Consider the following 25,999-nt stretch of genomic DNA (forward strand, 5'->3'; position numbering starts at 1 on the left):
TGGCTGCGTTTTGTCCAGCTTTAGATTTGCTCTCAATTCAGCACCCCTGGAACAGGATGGAGTCCAGGTCTAAAAGCCCAGAGTAATTTGAAACCCTTTTTCTCTGCAAGCCAAACTCCTCTCATTTGATATGGCCAGAAGGATGGGGAAATGGGGCCTTAGAGAGAGCATGGAGCTGCTCAATACGAAGCATCCTCCGAGCCCACGTTAACACCACAGCTCGACACTGCTCCCAGCACCCACTACCTGGTGTGGCTGTCCTCTCACCAGCAGAAGAACGCCTCTCCCAGTGCATTTTATTCCTCCAAGCCCAGGACTGGCTCACATTAGGAAGGATTTGCTGGTGCAGTTTGACCACACACACCCCTAAGGGAAATAGAGCTCACACCCATAAAAATTCATTTGTTAGGATAGCTCCAGTTGGTTCTCTGAGCCAACAAGCTATTAGAGCAAAAGGACATTGTTGCTATATCTGTGCCTCCAATTAAAGCTCTTCTCCAAAATCAAACAATTGTAGAAAACCGTATTTCTGTGGAGAAGTAAGGTAAGGGTCAGCATTCAAGAAAAGATTTTTATTTTTGGAAGGAAATACATATACAGTCCTCATCATTTTTTCACTTCAGTAAAAGAAATCATGGGTGGATACTGTTAGGAAACAGTTTTGAAGAGAGGTCACAAAAAGGCAGGGAAAATTGGCTATTTAGAATTAGAGGAAAAGCTCACGTTCCAGCACACTATGATTTTACTCCAGCAACTAGGAAAGATGGGTGAGAAAAATTAAATAAATCATAATACTATTATTTCATTATTTATAAATGAATGCAAACATTGGAAAGAGATTTGAAATAGGAAATTAAGCCAATTTTTTAGTTACTAGCAATAAAATGTTAACTCAGCATTAGCTGCAACCAATACAGTGCCTTTCACTCCACTGATTGATCTTAATTGGCTAAATGAATGCACTTCATTTTCGGATTTTATTGCCAGCATCTTCTGCCACTTTCTATTACAATCCATTATGTAAGATACCTGATGATCATACCTGAATATCCTTCCACTTCGTTCTCACTTTCTTTCTCTAATTAGTTGGTTTCAGCAAACCTTGGGCACTCGAGTCCCATTGCTCCCCAAAAGACAGCCGCCTGCCAGCTGCTGACAGCCAAGCATCAGTGCAGCAAGGGACTGCAGCAAGCCTAAACCATGTTACATCCAACCTGACTGAGAGCAAATAATTCTTCTACCTGAGCCTCTGCCTTACTCAGGTGTTGCACTGCAGAGGAGACTGCTTTGGTTCGTTTATACCTTTCCACTAAAGCACGTTCGCACATTTTTAATGGGGTTCCTATATATAGATGTTTAATGAGAGTTGTGTGTGTTTCAATATTCTTTTTAAACCTAGGTAATGTTAAGATACGTCTCTGAGTTTTACTCTGGGTTTCAGGGTGCAACCCTCATTCTCCAGAGAGATGGGCTATATGAAGGGGAAGGTGGGGGAGGAAAGCCCAAGAATTTGGATAACGTGAAAACTGTATTACTTGAGTTATTGACAAAAGAACTTATTCACTTAGAAGGAAAATATTTCGTGAAATAGGAGACAGTGCAACAGCAAAATTATATTTTGTGTATCATTAATCATAAAAGCATAGGCGCTCCAGCACTCACATAATGAACAGTATATTACAGCCAAGTTACCAGAGGAACACAGGCCTGTATTTGGGTTATTTGTCCCTGGGGGCTTCACTCAGAGCTCATCGTGCAGCCTCAGTGTACAATGTGCTGTGTGCACTGCTGGAATATTGCACATAGCACCGGCTGGATCTCTGAACAGAAGGGAAAGCGTGCTAGCACAATCCCTAGCATCTATATTCATGGGAGTGAGTGAGGTAGATAATATGCAGAGAGCAGCAATGCAGATAATTAAGAGGGGGAAAAAAGGGAAAAAAAATCTGAGGGAGAGAAATGGACAATCTAAACTCCATTTGTGTTTTGAAGAGGGAGCCTTCCAAGGAAAGAAAGCCCTGCTGCTTGGCTCTGAGTTATTCCAATGACGGGGGGACAATACCAGAACAGTGATTGGGTAGTACTGAAGAATAAGAAGTCTTTTTGCCCTCACCACAGAACAAATTCAATAAATGCTCATCCCTACAAGACAAACCTTGCAGCCTGTTTAGGTTAGCAATTTTTGCAAGTAATTGCCATGCATGTTGACATGGTATGAAGGCCATCTCGGAGCAAAGGACAAAATTTCCCCAGCCTCAAAAGGGGGAAATTGAAACCTGCAGACAATGCCTCTGTCCGGTCCCGGTCTCCAAAAGAAAGTACATCTGGAATCAACAACTAGGAGTTTGCTTTCACTACCAGATTCATAATTCTTCAATAACACAGTATAAATCAATGTCTTATTTTCTTTTTCAAACTGATGCCTGCTAATGTTTGTCTCCTAGAAAATGGCTCTTCCAAGTTCTGGCTGTACTTAGCTTTTATCTCATACAAAGATCTTTATCTTATCTACTGCATGAGTCAAGCAGGGGAGAAGGCTTCCTTATCTTTCCTAGCCAACAGGGAAGAGCCTAATGAAAAAATCTGTTGTTCTTCTGTAACAGTCTGCTTGCAGCTCCCATTGAGGCTCTGATACCCAACAGAGATACACCCATACCCATCACACTGCTACAAACATTTACTTAGATCCAAATCACACATCTGACTTACTCTACAAGAGTCCAGACAGCATTTAATTGTATTTCTCCTCCATCTTCTGGACTTCAGAGCATTAAAGATTACTATATTGTAATTATCAATTGGAAAGTTTCTTCATTAATATTAAACAGAACTGTTTACACATTAAAGGTAATTCGGATTAAGATAGCAGTCTTCATGCTGCAATTGCTGTTTCCTCAGTAACACCTTGTGCAGACCATTGTCATTCCAAAACCTCCTCCTAGGAGTAGACCTTTATTTTGGGTATTCATTGATTTCAAAAGTTAATAACTCTGCCGCCACCATCAAGTTCTCCTGAAGCGATTTAATGCTTTCAGAGCAAAGCATTAATGAATCTAACACCTAAAGGGGAAGCACACGAAGACCACTCCAGCTGAAATGCTAGGAAGTGTTTTGACTTGGGTAATTTATTCCCCCACAGCAAGGAAAATAAGTTATCCCAGCATATGCAACCTTTCATGTTGTTAAAACTTTCACCCAGGGATTTATGCAGATAAAAGTTTTTCTTGCTCTCTGAATTAGGGACCAAAGACCACCGGCCTGAATGGCTTTGTTTTCCTTTATAAAAATGTAATTAAAATACCAATTCCATCTTCTCCTTGCATCAAACTTGTGAAAAGGAGCCATTTTCTCACAATAAATTCCTAAAGATTTCATGACACGAGCAGCAGAGCATAGTAGCAGTGCATAATAAATCAGTGCAAATTCTGGCTGTGGCTAAAGGGTTTACAGAAAGCTCTCTATCCATTTCACACTCCAAAATCTGAATTATAATTAATTTCAGGAATCAACCAACCTACCCTTACTTTAAAAATGTCAAGCTGAGGATTGCATTATGTGAGATTACAATTACAATTAATCAGAAGTGCAAGCGCGCGCACACATCTTCCCACTTAAATTCCTTGGCCAAAAAAATATTACAGCAGCCCTGACAGATACTAAATGATCTTTTCAAATAATGCTCACAGGTGATAAATGTTGCAGTTTTGCAGCCTCGTTCTAATACAGAGCTTTTCAGCAGCAACCAGGCATCATTTGACAAGTCCTGCGTTAGCTCTAACAACGCGCTGATGGCAGTGACAGCTTTCTTTCTCTCACTTTTGCTATCCCATCTGGAAGGAACTCCAGGGATGGAAGAGCCCAGCATGCTAAATTATATAAAAAAAATATCAGCATTCAAGGAACATTAAGCATAACTCTTAGGACAACGTTGTTATTTACTCATTTTCTTGCACAGATTAATTGAATTATTCATAGCTGCTGCTCTTTTAAGCCCTGGTGGTGCTTTCCAGCCCTACATTGTCCTGCTGAAGGCCGTGGGGCTTTCTCTGCTGAGGTCTGATGATCTTTAAAATGTGACTGGGACTCAGGCTGTCCAAATGTCCTCGCAGAAAACAACTCCAGTATTCAGCAGCAGAGCTCTAACATGGTTTTACTTATGGTGGGAGAGAAGACAAGGGACAGGGTGATGTGGGCACCCAGCAGGTGCTGCCCCTCTCCATGCAGGGTCCTTCCCATTCCCTTCTCTGCTCCCTGTGGCCAACAAGCAGGGAGAGAGGCGATCCAGGCCACGAACCCCTCCGGTGGTAAATGCAGAGCAAAGGATGAGAATTCATGAAGCACTGAGGCAGGACAAACTTTCCATCCCCTCTTCTGCAGCAGCACCGACTCCTCTCTCCTCCTGCCTGGTGAGCGCACGAAGGAAAGGCACAGCCTTCCCTGCCTCAGCTCCCAAGGTGCTGACCAAAAAGCCGGACACAGCCTGTGCCAGGCACTGGCCGCAGAAATATCATTCTGCTTCACTGCCGCCCGCATGGGGAGAGGAACAAAAATAACCGGTTCCTAATTTAATACGAAATAAAAGCGCCTCCTTTTCCATTTATCTACCTGCAGAGCTATTTTTGCCCAGTTCACTGGGAGAATGGCTACATTCTGGTGTGCCTAAAATATTTTGCTTCTTTAATCACTGCTAGGGCTCCTACCTGCAGTACATGAACCGAGCCAACAAGAGCAAGTTAATGCAGCCACCAGGCAGAGACCAAATTCTTCTCTCATCAATTATTTGGACCGCTATTGTTTCTAGCAGTTTCTCCTGTTAATAAAAGTGATTGCAGTTGAATGTTTGGCTGCTTCTTTAGGAAGTGCCAAGACTTGTTATTTCATCATTCGTGCATTCTTATTGGGTATCCTCTGCGAGGGCTTTATGTAAGTGATGAGCTTTGTCGGGTTGACAAAGTATGACTAAAGTACAAGCCAAGAGCTGGAGGATAGATTCAGCCTTGCAGTGCTGTCGCTGATTTCCCATGTAACAATTAATAAAAAAGCACCCTTCTTTTGTCCCACTTTGAGGTGATGCTGGCAATGCATTTTGGAGAGGGGATAGAAAAGTCTGGGCAAATTCCACCCCTCTGGTCCAGCACTGAAAGGAGGAGGACATGGCCCCTCTGTTTTGATCCCATTTATGTTTAAGACACTTCCCAGCTGAAAATGAAGCTCCCTTAAAAACAGTATGGATGCAATTAACTATGGTAACTAAACGCCATAAAGTGACTTATTCTGCTAGCAATGTCATCCATGTCCCTCATGGTATAGCAGAAGCTATTCTTAATCCTGGTTGTGCGGAGCCCTACAATCTCTGCAATGATGACGAAAATCTTATTTCGGACTTATTTTTAGAACTGGATTTCACAGGTGCCTTATGTCATGAAGAAGACGGAGGTTACAGTCATGTGCATGTCTGACTCCTAACAAAGCCACTTAGGTATCTGGTTTTGAAAATACTTACTCAATCAGACCACAGAAGAAAGGTCGCCTCTGCAAACCAACTCACATCGCATGGATGAGCACCTGTGTGCACATACATAAGCAGTGTGAAGATCAAATCAAGCTAGAGAAGAGGTTTGCACACATCCTCCACCAGCTGTGAAGGGACATCCACCTAGTCTCATTTGCCCCGATTCAGAAGACTAGCCCCACTGCCACCGAAATGAACCGAGTCTTACAGAAGTCCTCATTGTCAGTAGCATTACCTCTGTTATTGCGTGAAAGTAATTTCACCTCCCTTTAGCGTGCTTTTTTGGAAAGTGAGAACAAAAGTATTGCTCTACTGAATTATCTTTGAGGTCTCCCAATTTACCTTTGAGATCTCCCGATGGCAATTGCCAGTCTGGGTTATTGCAGGTAGATCAGCCCAAGACCAGCACTGGCAAAGCACACCAGGAGTCCTCAACCTTGGAGGTCTAATTACAATTCCAAATTCTGGTGGGAACAGAGCTTAACTCAGGATATGAAGAAATTGTCTTGAACCTACTCTATAAATTGATTTAAGAGATGAAAATTAAATGGTATAATTACAAAGGTTAACAAACTCAAGGGAGTCATTAGACAAATGGTGAAAAGATTGGTTTTAAAAGAGCAGAATCAAAGATAATGGAATTCAACCACTTCAGTGCAGTTTTCCTCATTTTCCTCGACTGAGGAAACAGTAAGTCTACGTCAAACAAAAGCATTAGAAGATAACTTCTGTGATGTTTACCTCTGAGTACTAGGTTTAAATGAGGCTTTATAAGGTAAGGGTTGGTCACTATTTAACCTGCAGTAGTGGAAAAATATGAAAGACATTAAACATAATCTATCATTACTGCTATAATCCATCATTTCCTAATCCCTTAACTCTTAGGGAGGATTTAAAATAAATTGTATAAGATTTAGTAAACAAATATACCACATACAGGAAGCTAAAAATGAAACAGACTACCTGAGAAGGAAGTGTATATATTGCAAGTGAGGCTTAAGGAAAAGTTTTCTGAAGTACTTCCATGAATTAATGGGATTTTTTTTTCCCTCACTTATGGGAATGCTTAGGAGCTATGATAAGGGACAGACTTCTTCCAGAAAAAAAAAATAAGTAAAATTACATGACAGGAGTACTTATTCAATGATTTTATGACAACAAAAATACGTGATGTGAAAAGGCTCCTGGAGCTCCTGATTGCTTTCATTTCATTTCTCACCACAAAAATGAAACAAGAGAGTGAAGGGAAGATTATATTGCCAGGTTTCTCATTATTAATGGTGAAGGAAGTAGTTGCCTTAATGCATTTGATTACATCTTAATAATCTCAGCCACCCAGATCCTTTTTAAACATGCCAAATTCTGTAACAGAAAAGCCTCTTTCCAGCAGCGAACTGTTCAGTCCTGACCACTGACAAGTTGTGACAACTGCACCGAGCCTTCTGGGAGAGTGTAAATATAACTGGCTTTGTACCCACGTGAATATCAGCTGTCGACAGGGGAGCGTTATCAAAGCTGCAAGGCAGGCAGGGCCGTGCACTGCAAAAACTTTCCCGAGGTGCTTCAAGAATAATAAAGAGAGCAGTGCACGTGCGCACGTAGGGAAGGGTTGCTCGCTGAGCATGCAATGCAAGGGCTGACCTGCGGATCCCTGATGTGCCCAAGCTGCTGCTGCCCTCGGGGGTAATCCTGGAATAAAGAGCAGGCTGAAGAAAGCTCTGCATCTGACCTGTCCAAGCACTGATAGGGTTGGCAATCAAATGTGCCAAGCTGCATCTTTGAAAGAAAAAGAAAAATCCGTCACCAGAATGCTGCTGGAACATCCTGAGCCTGCAAAGGTCCTTCCTGGATTTGAGCTGAAGCAGTGCAGAAGACTTGGAGGAGCAGATTCCCTTTTCCTCTTCTGTCTGTTTTATACCTCTCACTTTCAGGTCCCTCCTGAAGGGCTTTCCAGCCCAGCTTTGCAGAACTTGCACTGCAGCTCGTTAACCGCATCAGCCTCAGTCCTTTGCCTACCTCCCAACAGACCCAAAATTCAGGACCAGAACTGAGGCTCCCTTGTGAGGAGTGAGTTAGCAGTCAAGGGGAAAGAGCAAGAAAGTAAGCCCATGCCCCGGCTTCCCTGGGAAAACAGGCCTTTCAGCAACGGCTGTGTCCGACCAGTTTTATCTCCTGCATCACCTGCTGCTAAGTTTAAAAAAAAAAAAAAAAAAGAGAATTAAGTGTTTCTTTAATAAGGAAAGTCATCTCAATAAATAACCATGTACACAGGGACTGGGTGGTCTGATACACTCTAATGTACAGCAAGGCAGGGCTGCAGAATTTCTTCTACCCATATGCACCAGACTATCGCCTAGAAAGCTGAGAGCACAGTCTCAACCCCCTTCTTATTCCCTCATGGATATTTTGTGGGGGCAAGATCTCAGAGGGCTGGAAATGAAGGGAGCATGAAGAACTGCAAGAGTGAAATAAGGGAAGTGATGCAGATTGAGGAACAGCAGCTCAGCGCTGCCCTGAGACTGCTGCGAAAGGATGCTGCAGAGGGGAAGGGAATAATCTATTCTTTGTGCGCATGGTAGGTCAGACAAGAAATAATGAGATAAAATTACAGCTAGGGAAATTCAATTCGGACATCAGGAAATACTTTCTAATGGTAAAAGACTGTTATACCCTGGAATAGATAGCTTGGGGAGACTGGGGAATATATTGTGCTGGTGGTTTAAAGAGACAGATGAACTAAATGACCTCCTGAGGTCCCTTCCAAGCCCATTGTCTTTAATTTAGGGTAAATCATTTCCAATTTTTCTCAGTGGACTCTGGCACCTGTATGACCTCTAACTTTTCAGACTCAGTGGATATGCTTATTTCTGAATCCACAGTGCCTTTGGGGTTTCTAAAGAAAAGTATATAAACTAAGTAATACTGATTATAGTATTTTATGATACAGTTTTATCACAATTATATATAGACTGTAGATCCTTTTGATCCAAGAACACCATTAAGCATCTGGCTATGCAGCCTCCATTCAGTCAAGAACATCAGCCCTTTCAAATGTTCTTCAGCTGCTCCCAAACCACACTCACAGGTTACCAGGTGTCAGGCTCTGTATTTAACTGCCTCATGCTTTAGTGTTGTTAACTGGACCTGCTCAGCTCAGCATTACTCTGGGTGAACAGGTTTTGATAGCACGCATTGTAAAAATTCTGTGCAAGAAGCACTTCTGGGGGGTGATTTATTCAGTGTCGTCACTTTTTATCAAAATCACAACGTGAAGAGCTGGACTAAAGAGGCAGTAAATGAAACCATATAGACCTCATGTGTGCAAAAACCAAAGCAAGACTTTGGTGCTCACTACAAATCCGATATTGCCACCCGTTGCACACACTGGCACCAACCCAGCAAAGCACTTAAGTGCATGCTTAATTTTAAGCATACAGGTAGTGCCATTTAGGCTAATGGAATCACTTAAGTGCTTTGTTGGATCGGGGCCAGTCTCCTCAACATCTTGCAGTGTCAAGTACACAGAGCAAGGGCTTCGTCTAACTGCATCAGACTTTAATTGACAAAATCAAAGTAATGCAGCATTTAGACCGAACCCATCTCTCCAAGGCGGCTATTATAATTACAGTGAGTAAGACAAGGTTTGTTTGTGCCATCCCAGTGCCTGAAGTATCCAGCTGGATTTGATCCACTCTGCCTCTCTTGTATAAGCCCTTTCTCAGCAGTTCCCCTTTAAGTTTTCCATCCAACGTAACACAAAACAATTAATGTTTTTCCCCCCCAACTCATGATTATGCTAGCTTCTTGCACAACTACAATCATACACCATGCCAAGCATGTCTTATTCACTGTTATCTCCTCTTGATGGATACATGTTTAGGCTGTGGACTCCTTTGGAAATCGGTTTTTACTTGTGCTTTGAAACTCCACAATACACATGAATTAATCTGGGGCGTAAGCGCTGGACTTTATGATCCTTGTGGATCCTTACAACTCAGGATATTACAAACGCTATTGATGCTGCCGTAACTGAGAGATCACCTGATGTACAAACTGAACCTCTCCATGACCTAAAGAACAACTGTCCTGAAATACATAACTTATTCAACTTCCAAGCAAAGGAACACAGTCTATGTAGGAAGCCATTAGCTTAGCCTCACCTCTCTATATAAGTTCCTACAATGACAACACTGAAGTTTTGAAACTTCAGAAAAATGGAAGAGTGAGGCATTTCATTCAGCATGGATGTAGAATTAACTTCTCACCACAGTGCAATCTAATAAACACAGTTATGACAGGCAAAGAAATGACCTCTAGGAATTCAGACCATTGAGTTCAGTTAATGCAATGACAGAAGTGGTGGTTAAGAGCATTGCCAGTAGAGTGGGACACCATTCATAAGCAAGCCCTCTGCTTTAATCACCTTTACCCAACAATGAAACAAGTGCAGGACTGAGCCACAACCCTGAACCAAACTCTGGTAACCAAAACACTAATTGAAATAGAGTAGAAAGAAGTTTCCAGAACTGTAACGGGAGTTTGTAACATGTCTTTTGTCATTGTACTACTCCGTGGTCACAGTTAAATAATCATAGTTTGTCCATAGCTGCTGAAAAGACGTGTGCCAGAAAGGCACATTTCCTCTCATGTACAGGGAAATGCCAGCCAGAAGGAGGTGGGAAAGGTCCATGGTGCATTTGGACCTTGTAACAGCAGTGTTTCTGTTGTGGCTCAAGTATGCCTTCTGAAACACAACCACGTATTTCTGCAGGAAGTAAGTTTGTGCAGTTAACAACTCAGGAAGCCGTTTTTCACAATACCTAGGAACAATGCTCCACCGAGCATCAGGCATCCTCATGGCAGCTGGAGGAAGTGCAACCGCCCACATCCATACCATGGCAGATTTTTGTTACGCGGTTACCCAAGTCACACACAGGGAGGCACAAATAATTCAGATACCGAGGTAGTTTAACATATTCAATACATTTGGTGCAGCATGTTTGGAAGCATCATTCAACTTTGTACAGTCTGATGAAACCTAAGTGTCCCTTGTATTGAAGAAACTGTGTTGAATTTTTAAGTCTGTCTACTGAAGACTCTTGGTCAAAGTAACAATCATGTACAGCAACTTAGATGTCAAATCTAAAAACTTGAAAGATATAAATATTTGCACTATGAAAACGGACACTAAACAGAATTTGCAGGCCTTTTACTAGACCAACAGAACCCATTGTTAATATTGTATCTTGTTCTGAAGGCTTCACTTGTCAGCAAATTTCTAAAGAGATTTGTCTTTTGGAGTCACATCTTAAATGTAGAGTCCTTATGTGCACTTACAAAACAAGTAAAAGTTAGTGATCCTCAATGAACCCATCAAGATGTACATGAATTTGGACACAGTAACAGCTTTGAAACCCCAGACTGCAAGTGCACCCTCACAACTTACCGATACAGTCATTGGGACACTTCCATGAGTTATTCATGGGGCCGGACCCTGAAGGAATGCACAAGCATTGCAAATGCCCCTGGCAACTACCTCATGTGGAAGCATCATTTTTGAAAATGCATAGGCAAGAAAAACACAAGGATATAAAAATCAATTCAAGGAAAAAACAAATTTTTAAATGTCAACAAGACTATCTCCCAGCATTTTCTCATATCAAGACTACACTACAGTGGTTACCTCTACAACGCTGTAGTCCCTAAATAAAAAAATGTAGCTGCAAAAAAGGCATTTTTCCCTTCTATGACTGTCCCATAAATAGGAACTTTTACTCATTAATTCAGAATTTAGTTTTTAATCATATCTGCTCAGAACAGGGTTGAAGCTGTGATGCTATGCACAGCTTTCCTGCAAAGCATATGGTATTTGAAAAGCAAGTAGAAGGGGAAAAACAGACAGGAAAAGGTTCAGACTTCTGTAGCCTTGGTTTTGCACTGCGTGGTAATTACACTGAAGAATTCATGACTCACTTTGGTGCACTACTGTGCACTGCTAAATTAGAAGTTTGGCAAGGACACCAGACAAATGATGAAAGATATAATATTGGTTTCTCCAGCATAACTCATCACTATACTCTCATGGCATTTCAAAAGTCTTTTTTTAGCCCTCTAGGAAAACTTTGTTTTTTTTTTCTCCCCCCCCCCCCCCCCCCCCCCCCCCAAGCAACATATTGAACCAAAAAAGCACCGTATGGAAGTTTACAGAATTAGCAAAATTTGTCTTAAAAAAGTCAGCCTTCCAGGTAGATTGGTGAACTGTTCCCTAAAATTGTGTCTACGTGGAGTATTCTTGCACAAAGAATTACTTAAAACTGCTGTACATTTGAGCAGAAATGTGATGTGGAGATGAAGCTCTTCCACTATACAACATGCAAAGGAAGAAAATGTTTTCTTTACACCAGCTTACAAATGCATATTGTCAAAATTATTTACATAAAGGCCCCCATGCCATTTGACAGCAGCAATGAAGCCAAACACACTGAAAGACATGCATTGGGAGTGCGCTCAAATTAACTCTTAAAGACAAATCTTTCTCCCAAGGATTGCAGTCAGTCTGGAGTTATGCAGCATGCTGGAATTAATCCAGTTTTGCCAGATGCAGCCAATCCTCCGTGTAATGCTGAACTAGCTACTCAGATTTGTAATGAGAATGAATTGGTACCAGTGACAGAGAGAGGCACCAGCATTCAAAATAAGCTTGCTATGTGACCCTGACTTAGCTTCTCAATTTACCCCAGATACGAGATAAAAAAAATACCCAGCTCCATAGCAGGACAAAAATGGGAATTAATTTTCATACTTGCACATCTTTTCTCAAAACTTACTGCAATATGCAAGTGGTCATGAGAAGACTTTCACAGCTCATAGCAGTCAGAGGGTTTGAACACGGAGAGTGCTTAAAATGTTAGCAGAAATCCTGTCTGCAAAACTTGTCATTAACTTCAACCCAACCTCTGCCCCCCCGCATAAACCTGGCAAGCTCTCAGAAACAGCAAAGGCAATTATTAATGTTAAATTCTCCATACACTAAACAACTGCTGCTCTGTACGTTAGGTATTTTGTTTAAAGGCAAGCACTGAGATGGCAAACAGCTATTCTTAACTCTTTTCAGTATATAGTACATCTGTTGTGTTCTTGATTTCCATGAAAAATCAGAGTCATTTACTGATCTGGCCGTCATCCAGCTTTCTACATGAAACACATGGACTAAGCACAAAATAACGCTGGTTTATGTGCATGGGTGCATGTATTGTATTTATCACCTCCTCTGAGAATAAGAAGAGCAGTTTAAAGAGCCGAGGGGGGCAGGCTTTGAGAAACAAACCGTCATACTATTCTTATTTCTTCAAAAACCCTGGATTAAAAACATTAGGAACATGAAAACTTTCTTTACGTTTACATGTTGCTGCTGTGACATACAATCCGTTGGGTTCGTTTATGTGAGCAGGTGATCCTGAGGCTGCCTTCAAAAGGGACACGGATCAGGGTGTACCAGGTACCTGGAGCACAGCTTTAAAGAACAGAGAAAAGCCTCCAGCATAAACGAGCTACCAAAATATCTGCCAACATGGACCTCAGCCAGCAAGTCAAGCAAATTAAAAGCTGCAATCACTTCCCTGACAATTCTCCAACAAAACTTGTTCTGGGTTTTGCTTTCTTGGTGGAGAACACCAGAGGATCAGTGTTCACCAAAGGTCAGCAGGGTCAGACTAGCTGAGGCCAGGGAAGGGAGGAAATTAAAATGCTGTGAGGGCACGGCCAACCACCCTGCCAGCAGCCTTTTTCCAGCTCAATCCAAAACCTGCTGAAGTCGACTAGTCTCTTTTCACAGACACCACTTCCTTCAGGTCACATCCTGCCTCCTCTCAGGGCTCCACTGCCTTCCTTGCTGCTGGTTTCAAAGACAGCAAAGCAGAAGGAGAAAAAAAGAGGGAATCTTCTAAATAAGTGCTGCATAAGGGCTAGGGAGGTCAGCACACCACAGCACTGCTCTCACTGAAACTTGGAGCTGAGGCAAGAGTGGAGAAAATGCAAGATATTCACTAGAATTTGGAAATGAATTTCAAGGTCATTGACTTGGCAACCTTCCAGCACTTGCTTGCCATGCCTGCACGCATGCACGGAGACCTATTTCTGACCAGGATCTTTCTAAGATCAGCCGGCCTAAAACGTGAATGGCCAGATGTTCAGCAAAGGTAAAATTCAAGTTGTGTGCTTGATTCCTGATGCAGTTACATAACCTGTCCAGCGAGAAGACAGAGCTGATACCCCGTGGCTTACGCAAGTGACCCAGATGGAGCTTTGCTCATAAGGCAATTCCTGTTATTATTAGCATGGGCACATCTGGCTGCCCAGGCCAACCCCACCACAGCCAGCATCTAGCACACGTAGGTCCCAGCCCATCACAGTTAGGGAACTGTCATTCACAGGGTGGAGGAACAGGACACAGATGCCCATATTAGCAGAAATCTGCAAGAGCCAACATAGTTCTGCGAAACTTGTCAGCTCCAGTCCAGACACAGCCCTGTTCGACTCGTGCAGAGATACGCCTGAGCTTCAAAGCCTTTCAGCAGAGTACCACGGTGCACGAATACCCCTTTAGTGACACAAACACAAATTAACTCACATGCAGCCAAGGTGGAGGCTTCTGCTCATCGCTCCCTTGCCGTGCTCCAACACATCCACACCTGCACGGGAAGCAAGTTGTACAGTAGGGATTAAGGCACTTTCTGTATTTATTCCCCATACCCTTCCTATCACATCCCCTCACCCCAGCAGGGTGAGCACTCTCCTTGCTCATTCACCAGGCAGATCACAAAGCACCGTTGTTTCAGATGTGCACAGCCCCAGACTTCTCTTCCTTAAGGACAATGTGATCTTTCGCTGTGATTTATCCCCCTGGCCTTTGCATGCATGCTGCATATGGTACTAATTTCACACCCATTTGAAAGCGATGCAAAGAAATTAAATGACATGGCCACAGTCACACAGGGATGGCAGCACTAATGTGGACCCTGGCAAGGTAACCTCACCCTGCCTCTAAACGCAGGTGTGCTGTTTCTTCCATGGTGTATCACTGCTCTATGACTGCCAGGCTGACAATGCCATTGTATATTACCAAACCTACACGTTCAATTTAACTTGTGTCCTTCAGAGGTTAAACTTACATGGAAAAAAATTGTTGTAGAAATATGGCTTGCATATGTTTGTGCCAAGAAAGTTTTCTGCTGCTTTTCTCCACAAAAGATTTGTGCCTTTTTTTTTTTTTTTGAATTATGACTCAGACTAAATAAAAGTACAGCTTAGGTTTCAAGAAGAATGCAAATGTGCATATTCAGCACCCAGGGCAAGTTTTCCCACTCCTGGAATTAGCCTGCCCAAGCCGAAAGAACACTTGCGGAGGATCCAGCTGGCAGCAGTTGCAGTCACTGCCTGCCCTTTGAACGCTGGGGTCTGGAGAGCAAAGAAAAGGAGAAAATCATTTTCCACAGACCTTTCCATTAAAAGACTTCAGAGGCGATCACCACTGCTGTGCCTCTCACCTTTCTAAGCCTCAGTCTTTTTTCCTTTTCCTCCTTTTTCTCCTTCTGTTTGTTTCTCAACCCCTCTGGCTGTCAGGTGCCAGTAAGCGAAGAACCAAATGACTTTAGATCGCACTTACTGTGGGGTACAAACAGGAGTGTGTTTGCGGTCTTTCCCCATTTTCTTGCTGCCACTGCATTGAAGGAGCAGATGAGGAAGCACTGCTGCATCAGAACACAGCCCCTGGAAATTTGATGGAGGAAGAGAGGCTACTGGGGCATGCAAACTGTCAGCATTTCCCTCTGGGGTAGAGCAATTTGTATTTCACTGCCTTGCAGCATCCTTACCCCTCCTGAAGTGCTTTGCAGCAATACCAATGTCTGCCTTCTGAGAATAAACCAAAAGTGCTAGAGCAGATACGGAGGGGATTTTCAGCTGGTTTCTCTCGTGTCCTCTACAAGAGAAACAATTCGGGTCTGGCTGGACTCATGAGATCCATTAGCCATTTCACTTCCCATTTTGCCACAGGTTTATAACCCCACAACAGGTGGGGAATAGCACGATGAAGCTCTGACTTTTGCACTACCTCTGTAATGGGTTCACCCTGGAGCACGCTTAGACATCTGTTACACACCATTCACGTGTAGCACACCTCGTCCCTTACCCCAGGGCTGTTGCTGTGCCCTGAGCATTGGTGCAGGGGGAGCACACATGGAGCAGCTGCACAGCACGACTCTGTGGCCCTAATTTATATTCCAGTCTCCGCATCAAATTCTCCCAGTATCTTGGCATGTACCTGTTACTTGAAATAGCATCTTCCTTGGTGCATAAAATAGCCCTGTGACTTCACTGGCAGAGGTACTTCATACATTCTTCTGCACCTCTCCGTAGGTGGCAGACAGGGCAAGTCATGCATTGTAGACCTCGAGTAGGGAAGGCAGCTTCCTCCTTATCCTTACTAAGCCTTCACCTACCGTGACATGTACCCAAATCCTACCCATATTTGATCACATGGCAGTTCTCTGCAACCCCCAGACCACTTCTGCCATTGCCAGTGGTGCAAAGCAAAGCATCCAAGCAGTTCTTGACAACCCACAGTGCTATTTCTGTTATCCCTCAAGACCAGAGGTAAAATGCACAGCCTACCACCTGTAATTATTATTAAAAGGAACCTATAATTATCTTCTCTAGGGTAAGGTACAATAAAATGAAAGAAAATAAAATAGGCAGTATAATGCAAGTGCTCACATTGGACTGTGAGCACCCATGGAAATGATACTCAAAGCTGCATCGTACTCCTCTTATTTCTTCATGTCCTTCATTTTCAGTCTTCTGTGTAAGACATTTTGTTCTTTTTCTACATAATTTTGTTCTTTAATTTATTTGTCCCTATTTCCTTTTGTTCTTCCTTTGATGTTGATCCTTTTAATGTTTCTTTCTAAAAGCTTTTTTTTTTTTTTAAACCTTACCAGTTTCAATGGGCTGTCTTTGAAGCTTTTTCTTTTTTTTTTTTTGGATTTGCTACTTCTTTGCTCTTCCTGGAACTTTTCTTTGCTGGCTTGCTTGCTATCTGTGGCACAGAAGCTATCAGGTACTGGGAACATCATTGCATTACTTCGTATCTTAACTAAATACAAGCATTCAGTTTATTAACCATAGTCCTTGATTTACCTATATCATTACCAGACCGGAATTTTAGAGTGGTCCTTGCAGATAAGGAATGAAAGTCTTTATGGCCTTATATTATACGATGGTCTCTGATAACATGAATGTGGGTCTTGCAGAACTTAGTCCAGCAAAGCGGTGACCAACACAGAGCTGAGCAGGACCTGTATTCCCAGTGATAGGATCACATACAAGGGCTCTACCAGCCTTTCAATTCAATATGTTCAGTCAGATATCAAACTGCCACGCTGAATATCAGTAATCAGAGCTTCTGTTGACTTCAGGGAGCAATTGAGGAGGCCAGCTGTGTCTCACTGCCACCTCCAGTGCAGGGAACCAATGCAGCCACTACAGCCTCTTCCCCATCACAGGGCAAGGAACACCCAGGACATGGCACTGCCCCTTTGGGGATCTCAGGCATTTGCCTCCTTTTTTCCTGGAGTTTTCTGGCTACATCAGTGCCCAAAGGAGCAGCAACTATGGAAAAGGTGCAGAGAAGCCTGGTCCCTGTGCCCTGACTAACCCACCGGATGAGCATGATCTGTATTTGAAGACAGCTGGAAAGGAAGGGGAGATGCAGACCTCCACACAGCAAATGTGAACATACCAGAGCACTACTGCAAACCTACTTGTGCCCTTGAATTTTTAAGCTCTAGCAGGACAAGCAGATGCCATTTGAAGAAAAATCCACACAAGTCACTGTATTAGTGCTTAAATGTATGGCAGTTGTGTTTAAGGGGTCTCAGCTGAGGTCTGGGCCGTACCTGGCTCTGCTCTAACTTAGAGCTCCTGAAATATTTCACAAGGCAACAACTACGGCCCTGGCTTATTCTGCATGTTTTCCTATGAGAAAGGACAGAAATCAGAGCAGACAGCCATGTGCAGCACATTAATCTAAAAGATAATAGGAAAAGCTTTGCAAGGGGAAAATTCAATTCACTCCAATAACAAGAAAATGTTCATTTCTCACAGTGACACCCAGAATGGTCACCTCCTGGTTCCTGCAGGCTCAGCTCCCTAGACAAAGGTCACAATATTTTGTCAGCAAAGAAAACAAAGGTGCTGAGATGGGCTAGTCAATAATTGACTGGGCCTTGTTACTCACTGCAGCCTCCATCTTGTCACCATATCCCTGTCTGGTTAAACCAGCAAATCACTTCACTGAAAATGACTTGGGGGGGGGGGGGAACCACACCACTGACAACAACAAAGTTCCTATGTTTTTTTTTTTCAAAGGTCACTCAGCACTTAGGTCCATTTACACTGTGACTTATATCAGCTGTGAAGAAGCTGTGAAGAACATACAAAGCACACCGATATTCACTCCTTCGGTTTTGAAATTTCCATGGAAACCTTTTATTTTTATTTATTTATTTTTTTTATGTTACCTCAGTCTTCAAACAGCCTGTGAAGGAAAAAGCCTGCACTTCAACCATTCTCATTTTGCATGTCTAACACTCGCGCTAGCGGCCCACCCGGGAGTTATAACCCTGACACATTTCTCAGCAACTGCCCAAAGTTTTCATCTTCCAACGGAGAAGGTAAGTGAGCAACTGCTTTCCCTGCCAGATTATAGGTGCTGTGCATTTAGATCATCCTCTTTCTTCTAATCTAATCCACCTGAGGACACTGCTCTCTTGCTGTAGGCACTGCACAAAGAATAAAGGGTAGGCCCTGAATCAAAGCTCTCCCACCCTGAAAAGAGAGTAGATAATCTTGTTGCTCCAGCCTGTAGCTGGGAGTCTTGGTTGAGAGACTAACACGACAACCCCAAAGGCAATTAGGTCTGACCTGCAAGGGAGTATGGCAATTATGCTTCCAGCTCAGCCACCTAAGCTGTCTCTAGTGTTTGAGCCCATCCCTTGGAGAAGCCCAAGACCTGACAAGAAATGAGAGCCAGAAAACCAACCTGCCCAGCACCCTGACATGCTCCTTTACTCATAGATCATCCCTCCCTACAAGAGGGCATCTGCTTCTACCATGAGGGCCACACATCCTCCCACCTCCAACAGCAAACACAGAATAACCCCTTTTAATCACTGCAGTTTTATTGCAACATATCAGTAAGGAGAAAAAAAAAGTGAGTGTGTGGTAAACCCCTTAGAGATGCAAAGACAAATTTAGGACTGAAAGAGTGGAAATCACCACCAAAGCAGTTCCAGAAAGCCCTACCAACAGGAAGGGAAGAAGAGAAAAAGCAGAGATATCAATTCAGATATCAAGGGAGCATAGCAGGAAGGGTGCAGGCTGGATGGGAACTGCTGGTGCTGCTGTAACCCTGCTGAGGCAGGATGCCCCAGCAGAACCAAGAAAGGAGAAGCCCAAACCACAGAGAAGGTGACAATCCATTAGAAAAGAAGTTCACACCAAGCTAATAAATCAGAATACATACATTTGCTAGGGACAGGAGCACAGAAGGCGTACATTTTTAAACAGCTACAAAATCTTTTTCACTAACACCTACTGAGCAACAATTCAGGAGGTGGAAAAGAAAGAGGACTGCTGGGAGCTCAGGCACCCTTGGCAAGCACCTGCCTTTCCCATGCTTTTCTCTAAGCTTGTATTAAGCTTTATGGCAAGGCTTGATTAGAGAACAAAGTATCATCAAGCGTTGGGGAAGGGGGATTTTTTTTTTTTGGTGATAATTACTGTACAGGAATTCACCATGGCCAGAGTTTTCAGTGACTTTAATATCAAGCCATCAGAAGTAGATCTGTGATTACGTCTGATCAGCTTTCAAAAAACACTTTCTTAGGGACAGGAAGTGAGAAAAACATAGAAGAGCTGGAAAACAGACAAGGCTGGGGAGGAGGTGCAGGGGGGCTCTTGCAAGCCCCTCTGTTATTGGAGTCAATGTGCTTGCACTTCCAGTCACATCATGAAGTCCTGAAGTATGTGAGCAATCATATAACCCTCAATCATATAGCCCTGAGGGTGCTACTAGATGTAAGGGTTTTTCTGACCCCAGACTTCTGCATAGTCCCAGTATTTCAGGCCTTCCTCTACAGAAGCATTCTTAAGGGTTTGAGTTTCTCATGAGGTTAAAATCAAGAGCATGAATTATTCTCCAAAGAGACCAAAGATATCATAGTGTCTGTCTGTCTCTCTCTCTCTCCTGTAGTGACTTTTATTAATAGATCTCAAAACGCTCTAGGGTATCCCTCCTACCAAATGAGGAAACAGAACTGAAATTACTTCCAGCATCACGTAGCCAGGGAGCGCCCAAGTAGGGAAGAGCCCTGGTGTCTCCCAGGGGCAGAGTAATTCACAGCCTGCTATGTTATACTGCCTAGTTGTAAGGCTCTCCCATGAGATTTTTTTTATTAGTATTTTAATTTCTATTTCAGGCTGTGGCATGCTTTAAATGTCTTTGTGGCTTGCTCTTACTTCCTCAGGTTGTTTTTCTTTAAATGATCTGATCGAAAATTTAACCAGCCAAGGGGAAAAAGGCTCAAGTTAAGTCAAAATATCCATACAAATCCAAATTAGCAACAAAAAAAATGTATTCCCATAAGAGTTTCTCCAGTATACAATTAAACTGCTCATGTGTGCCTCCATTCACGTGTTCATATGCACTAAAACATGTCTGTATGACCATGCTCACTCCAGTAAGCCTAAGTTTCCTACATGCATGTGTAACTAGACTTGTTTTAGCATTAGGACACTTTTTCCAGGCATAATGCATGTAGCACCATCAATTTCAATGAATCTGCAAAATGATCGTGTAATTTAGCAAGTTGTTTTATACACTTTCAAAAGATCCATGTACTATTACCTGAACTCAGTCCACAAGGAATACAGGATATTTGATGACAATCTTTTTAAAGGAATTGGTTATTATAAGAGGATAAAATTAACTTAAGTAGTGCGTGCTCTTATGTCACGCAAGTCAAGATAATTTGTTTTGACTTAGTTTAAGTCATTTTTAGATAAGAACACAGCTTCCTAACAGTTAATTTTCTTTATGATGCTCTACCATTTAAGAGTGGAATTTTTCAGCCCCTCTGATGTATCTACACACAAGATTACTGCTCTGCCTGAACAGCCAGAGTAAATGTGATACCTCTACTGGCCAATCCCATTGCTCTAGCACCAACAGTAACAGGTTTTGTTCTTGCATTGCCAGGCAGCCCTTTGTTCCAGCCAATGAAAGAATTAAGCATTGTGGACCAGACCCTCAGCTGATACAATTAAATAGCATTTGATTGAAATCGGGGCCAGCTGATACCAGCTGAGGAGCTAACCCTTGATCTGCAGCAGCAATAGCTGATGAGGAACAAACAGGCAGGGAAAAGCCTTCTGTTTCATTGTCCTAATATAATGAATTCTCTGCTTTCAACAGGTTTCTCAAGCTACTCCTAGGTTTTTTTTTTTGATCACCTAGAACATTGTATCCCAAATTACAGAATGGAAACGCTCAAAGCTGAAGCTAGAAGTTTTGGCTTTCTGAAATCAGTTGGGTCTGGTGATGCATTTCCAGGACAGGCTACACTTTGCCCAGCACTGATGATTCAGCAACACCAGCCAGCAATGCTGGTAACAGGGAAAGCCTCCTTTCATTATTATTGAGCTCAAGCTCACAGCTCAATGCACTTCCAGTCAACCTTAGCAAAACCATTACAGGAAGGAATGAGTGGCCTAACTGCCTCTGGTTTTGGGAAGAGATTTGGCCAAGATTTGGATTAAAAATATCATGTAGCTAACAAAATCCTGGGCTGGAAAGCAATCAAAATAACCTAGGGGGTACTTTTTTGTTATTAACACATTAACATAACACTTCAAACAGGTATCCCTGATCTTTCATACACTGAAAAGTTGACTATGAAATCAAGCTTGTGGACTTGCCTTCTGTTCAGTAGACAGATCAAGCATAATTCTCAGCAATAAAAGGTGATTTTCACAGAGTGGGAGGTTAATATGCAGTACCTGTCAGATTTCTGGTGTGATCCTTTTTTGTAAGGCAAAGCACCAATAAATTGGGTCAGCACATGCATCTTCACAGAAGGAGGAAATGCAGAAGGAAAGCAGAAAGAGCACCCTAGGCAGTGTCACCGCAGGGACCAGACAAGGCATGTGATACCCTTGGGGCTCCCAGCATCAGAGATAGAGGTTTTCAGAAAGGAAAACCCATTTTTTCCCATTAGATGGAACAATAAAAATATGTTGATAGAAAATGTGCAATCAGGCCTGACTTCCAGTTTGCCCTGCTGCATTCAGGTTTTACATCAGAGGGCTGTAAACAGTCATAATAGAAAATTATAGCTGGGTATGTTTACTCACCCAAAACCACGCTTCATTTATTTACCTGAATACATTATCACATACACTGACCATTGTCGCTGCTCAGCGAGGCAAGCAGACAAAATGGGGAAAATAAACTTCTGCACAGATTTCACCAACAGAAAAGCTATTAATTCATGCACAAAACAATGAAGTGCCAGGATATATAACAACTGCTCCTGAATTCTTGATTGTATTGTTAAATAAAAGCAAAGGCAGAACATGCAAAAGTGCATTAAATGCTAATTTGTAATATCAGATAAAAAAAACTTGTTAGATCCAAAGCCATCTTGGCTTGTGATTGTTGTAATTTAATGTCAAATTTCCAATAACATTCAAATACCTTCAAGAAAATGAAGGGTATTTGAATTCAATAACCAAGAATTTGATTGGGAGAGACTTGATTTTATTGAAATTTTTAAAATGAGCTGCATGCAATAACTTACTAATGTTGTAATATTCCATTAAGAAGTTATTTCATTGTTTACAAAACGCTAGCAATTATAAGAGCAATGCTGGCCCAACACACAACACAGCAGAAATGAGAAGCTGTTGACCACATAATAGAATTCCATACAACGGCATAGAGTTTAGATAAGGAGAAATATTTACATTTTTCTTACTGAGCCTAGGACCTTAGAAAGTAAAACAATGAACTGAAACTCTCCAAATCAGGCATTATTAGAAAGGCCTTATGTCTCTACACAGATCAGTTCTGTGGTTAAAAACTTATTTGAAGAAAAGGTTCAACACCAGTCAGCAGTTACCAAAATCAGCATTTTCCCTATCAACTCCAAGTCTTAAAAGCAAATGTTTGAAGTCAAGGGAGGTAACGCATTCAAGTGTTACACTTACTTTGGAAGAGAAGGGGCCAAAGCATCAAGGCACAGAGATAGGGCTGAAGTCCAGCTGGCTGGACACAAATCCCTGTTTCTTCCCACACAGCAGGGGAAGGGAGCCATTCCTTGCTAGGGGTGGGTCATGTACCCCCACACCCCAGCACAAAAGCCCCCATGCACCATGCCCACACTTGCTCAGAGTAAGCAAAGGGATGGTCCTGGGAAGCTGCACCAGCCCTGGCAGCCCTCAGTCCTGTTCCTTGAACCTGTCTGTCCTAGACCTGCCTGCTCCTTATCTTGTACCTGCTGTCCAATTTCCAGGCTTTCCTGACTTGTGGCCCAGCTCCTGACTTCACTCCTGCCTCACCCTTTGGCTTCACAAACCCACAACCTGCGGCTTCTCAGCCATGAGCCACCTTGGCCCTCCCAGCCCAGCAGATACTCAGGCACCCAACTCCAAAACAGACACCAGGACTCCTGCCAGCCCTGCAGGACCACCAACAGGAACGCAAACTTGAGACCCATTTACTCTGAGCTCCCAAATAGTGGATTACAGAGGCAAGAGCCCCTTTACTCAGACCCAAGGTATATTACCTCCAGAGCAAGAGCACGACTTGCTCACTACCTATTCATGGGAAAGATCAGTAAGAAAAGAAGGAGGCTGGTGTCCTCATTGCATTGAGAGATGTGCTAAGGATGGAGCCCACACAGAAGAGGAGAAATTTAGATGTACCTTGGCTTCATTCCCTTGCCTCACCAACCAGCACAGCTTAAAGGCACAGAGGGAATGTAGTATTCTACTGATGCTGATCATTAACAGCCTCCAGGAAGTAGGATGAAAGGCTCAGAAAATACAGCAGTGGGAATTACACGTTGCCCCTTCCTTTAGGGTCAAGCCACAAGCTCACTGTCTGTTTGCCTTCTGCATCTTTACATATTGACATAGTCATCTGTGAAATAAGACATTTGAAGATATTGAAGTTGAGAAATAATCATCTGATGTTATTTTCCTTTAAAGACTGTTGTATTGCATTGTATTGCATTGAACAAGAGGACGAAAGAAAAATCTGATTCAGGTGACAGCATCTGCTCATCCCTGCTGGGAAAGACTGAAGCCTGAAAGATGCTGTGCAACTTAGGGAAAAATACCCAGTACCCAGACTGTCATGGGAAACAGAAATCCACACAGGAGGCAGCCCAAGTTTATTAGCTTGTAGGATATTGCCCAATACTTTAAGGAAGCCAGGAAGGCCAGAAACAGAGGTGAAGGACATCTCTTAAAGCAATTAGCTGTATGCCCATGGAGCCATAACTCCATTACAGATCCTGTGAAAGGAGAGATCTCCAGCCAGTGACACTCTTTTCAACACCTTTACTTGACCACCATATGGGTAGTATCTACACTATAGAAAACATTGCCCAAAGCAGTATGATCTTGCAAAAGAGAGACTTAGTTCTCCTAAAAATGTGCAGAGTTAAGAAACTCTCCTTTATTTGCACCTCTAGGGAACTCTTGTCCACAAAAGTCCAGTTGCAAAGGGAATACAAACAGCTTCCCCTCACCAGATAGGTCTGTAAGGCTTGAAAGGCCCAAGGAACAAAAAGTCCATGGAACAGCATTAGCAGGAGTCAGTTCTCACATAGGCAAAGTTTAGATGAAATCATACTTGGTTTGGTAACAATATTCACTAAAGGTCATTCTGATGAGAATCAAGTTTCAAGGAATCAGTTACCTGCTCACCATATTGCTTTCATTTCACCTTTGAAAGCCTTGTAACTAATTACATTTAATTTTCTGTATTACACTTCAAAGCTGATCCCACTTTCATTATATAAAACTCACATGCAGAATTATGACATCTAATGCAATTTGTTGCTGCAAAATATCAGATGTATTCAAAAAACAAGTATTTTTCAACTTCATCATACCTGTTAAGGCCCACCTCCCCTCTAATATCACAGCCTTCAAATTTAGTAGGCCAGACATAAAGTAAGAAAAAAAACAACCAACAACCCTAGCTACAGCACATACTCTACAAATCCTATTGTGGCACACTAAAGTAGGTAACGTGCTGTGTTCTCTAACCTTACAGAGATCCATGAAGAGCTGCAAGGAACTCACCCAGAACCCGTTAGAAAAGCTGTAGTAAAGGGACTACAAGCAAACTACACAGAAACACATTGCCTACACTCACCCCCTCCCAGAGGGCCTGCTTTGACTGCTCTCCTCCACCACCCCCCACCTCCCAGAGCCCAAACTTTAGCTCCCACCTGCCTTCTTTTGTTTCCTTGGGCTTCATTGCTAATTCAGCCCAGCTGACTTCCCTAAGTGACAGCACCAGAAGCTGTGCAGGAGAAAAGCTGTAGCCATTGGCAGGTTTAAAAAAAAAAAAAAAAAAACCACCTCTTCCACATGTCATTAATGCTGCACGCCTACCACATACCATATCCTCTTTGCGTAGTGGTGGGTTTCCTGATATATATTCTTTCCTGAGCGAACCTTGCTAAGAATGCAGAAAAGGATGAAAAGTGTTGCTTCTGGCTCCATACCCAAGTGATTTGTTGTCACTAAATATGCTTGTACTTAAAAGTTCCAGGGTGACAAAATGGCTTCTGTGGGAATCAAAGGCCTGCATCTGAACCTTGGCACCAAAATGCTCCCCCCAGGGCAGCAATAGCTCTTGTTCCCCCATGAAGGCACAGAGAAGTCCATAGGATCACGGCCCCATCAGATCTTTGTTTCTCAGAGTCTTTTTTTCCCTTGGAGAAGCACTGGCTTCCCCTGTGTGGAACTTAGCGATCCGGTAACCCCACGGATGTGTTCCAGTGGTGTGCAGGGCGCAAGGCTTTGTAGAAGCTCCCAGTGAGGGAACAGTGCTGGATGGAGTCTGGGTAAAAAATACTTTTTTGGAGGGAAAGCAATACTTTAATGTTGGTTAAACCGGGGCAAAATGGGTCAGCATTTGAGTTGATTCTGGGTAAAGGTGGTGGAGGGTTGGCAGAAGCCCATACCTTTCTTTCCTACTGTGTCCCCACTTCATGACCGTTTGAGGCCTGCTAAGCACCACAAATCCAGGGTGGCCCCCTCCCAAAGACAAAATCAGCACCCCTGAGCACCCCTACCTGAGCACCTGAACACCACCGCAGTGACTTGTCCCTTCCTCCAACAGCCATTAAT

At 42.8% G+C, this 25,999-nt stretch overlaps 1 protein-coding gene across 6 annotated transcripts; it reads right to left on the reverse strand.

Moving 5' to 3' along the window:
- Nucleotides 1-794: 794 nt before the first annotated feature.
- LOC308178266 (uncharacterized protein) lies at nucleotides 795-25,934 on the reverse strand. 6 transcript variants are annotated; one of them, XM_080556669.1, is made up of 7 exons: nucleotides 16,507-17,396; nucleotides 15,385-15,491; nucleotides 15,177-15,280; nucleotides 14,142-14,202; nucleotides 6,254-6,310; nucleotides 5,503-5,565; nucleotides 795-4,526 (listed from the first exon to the last, which is right to left on the reverse strand). In XM_080556669.1, the coding sequence occupies exons 1-6, from the start codon at nucleotides 16,642-16,644 to the stop codon at nucleotides 5,508-5,510; spliced, it is 525 nt and encodes a 174-aa protein (XP_080412795.1). In that variant the 5' UTR covers nucleotides 16,645-17,396; the 3' UTR covers nucleotides 795-4,526; nucleotides 5,503-5,507. The 6 variants fall into 6 exon arrangements, 2 of the variants coding, with proteins under 2 accessions (XP_080412795.1, XP_080412796.1); XM_080556670.1 differs by lacking the exon at nucleotides 6,254-6,310; XR_013939653.1 differs by lacking the exons at nucleotides 795-4,526; nucleotides 6,254-6,310; nucleotides 15,177-15,280; nucleotides 15,385-15,491; nucleotides 16,507-17,396 and adding an exon at nucleotides 25,093-25,934.
- Nucleotides 25,935-25,999: the final 65 nt, after the last annotated feature.

This window comes from Anser brachyrhynchus (genome assembly GCF_964034855.1).
Source record: "Anser brachyrhynchus genome assembly, chromosome: 15".
In the NCBI taxonomy this organism is placed as follows: Eukaryota; Metazoa; Chordata; class Aves; order Anseriformes; family Anatidae; genus Anser; species Anser brachyrhynchus.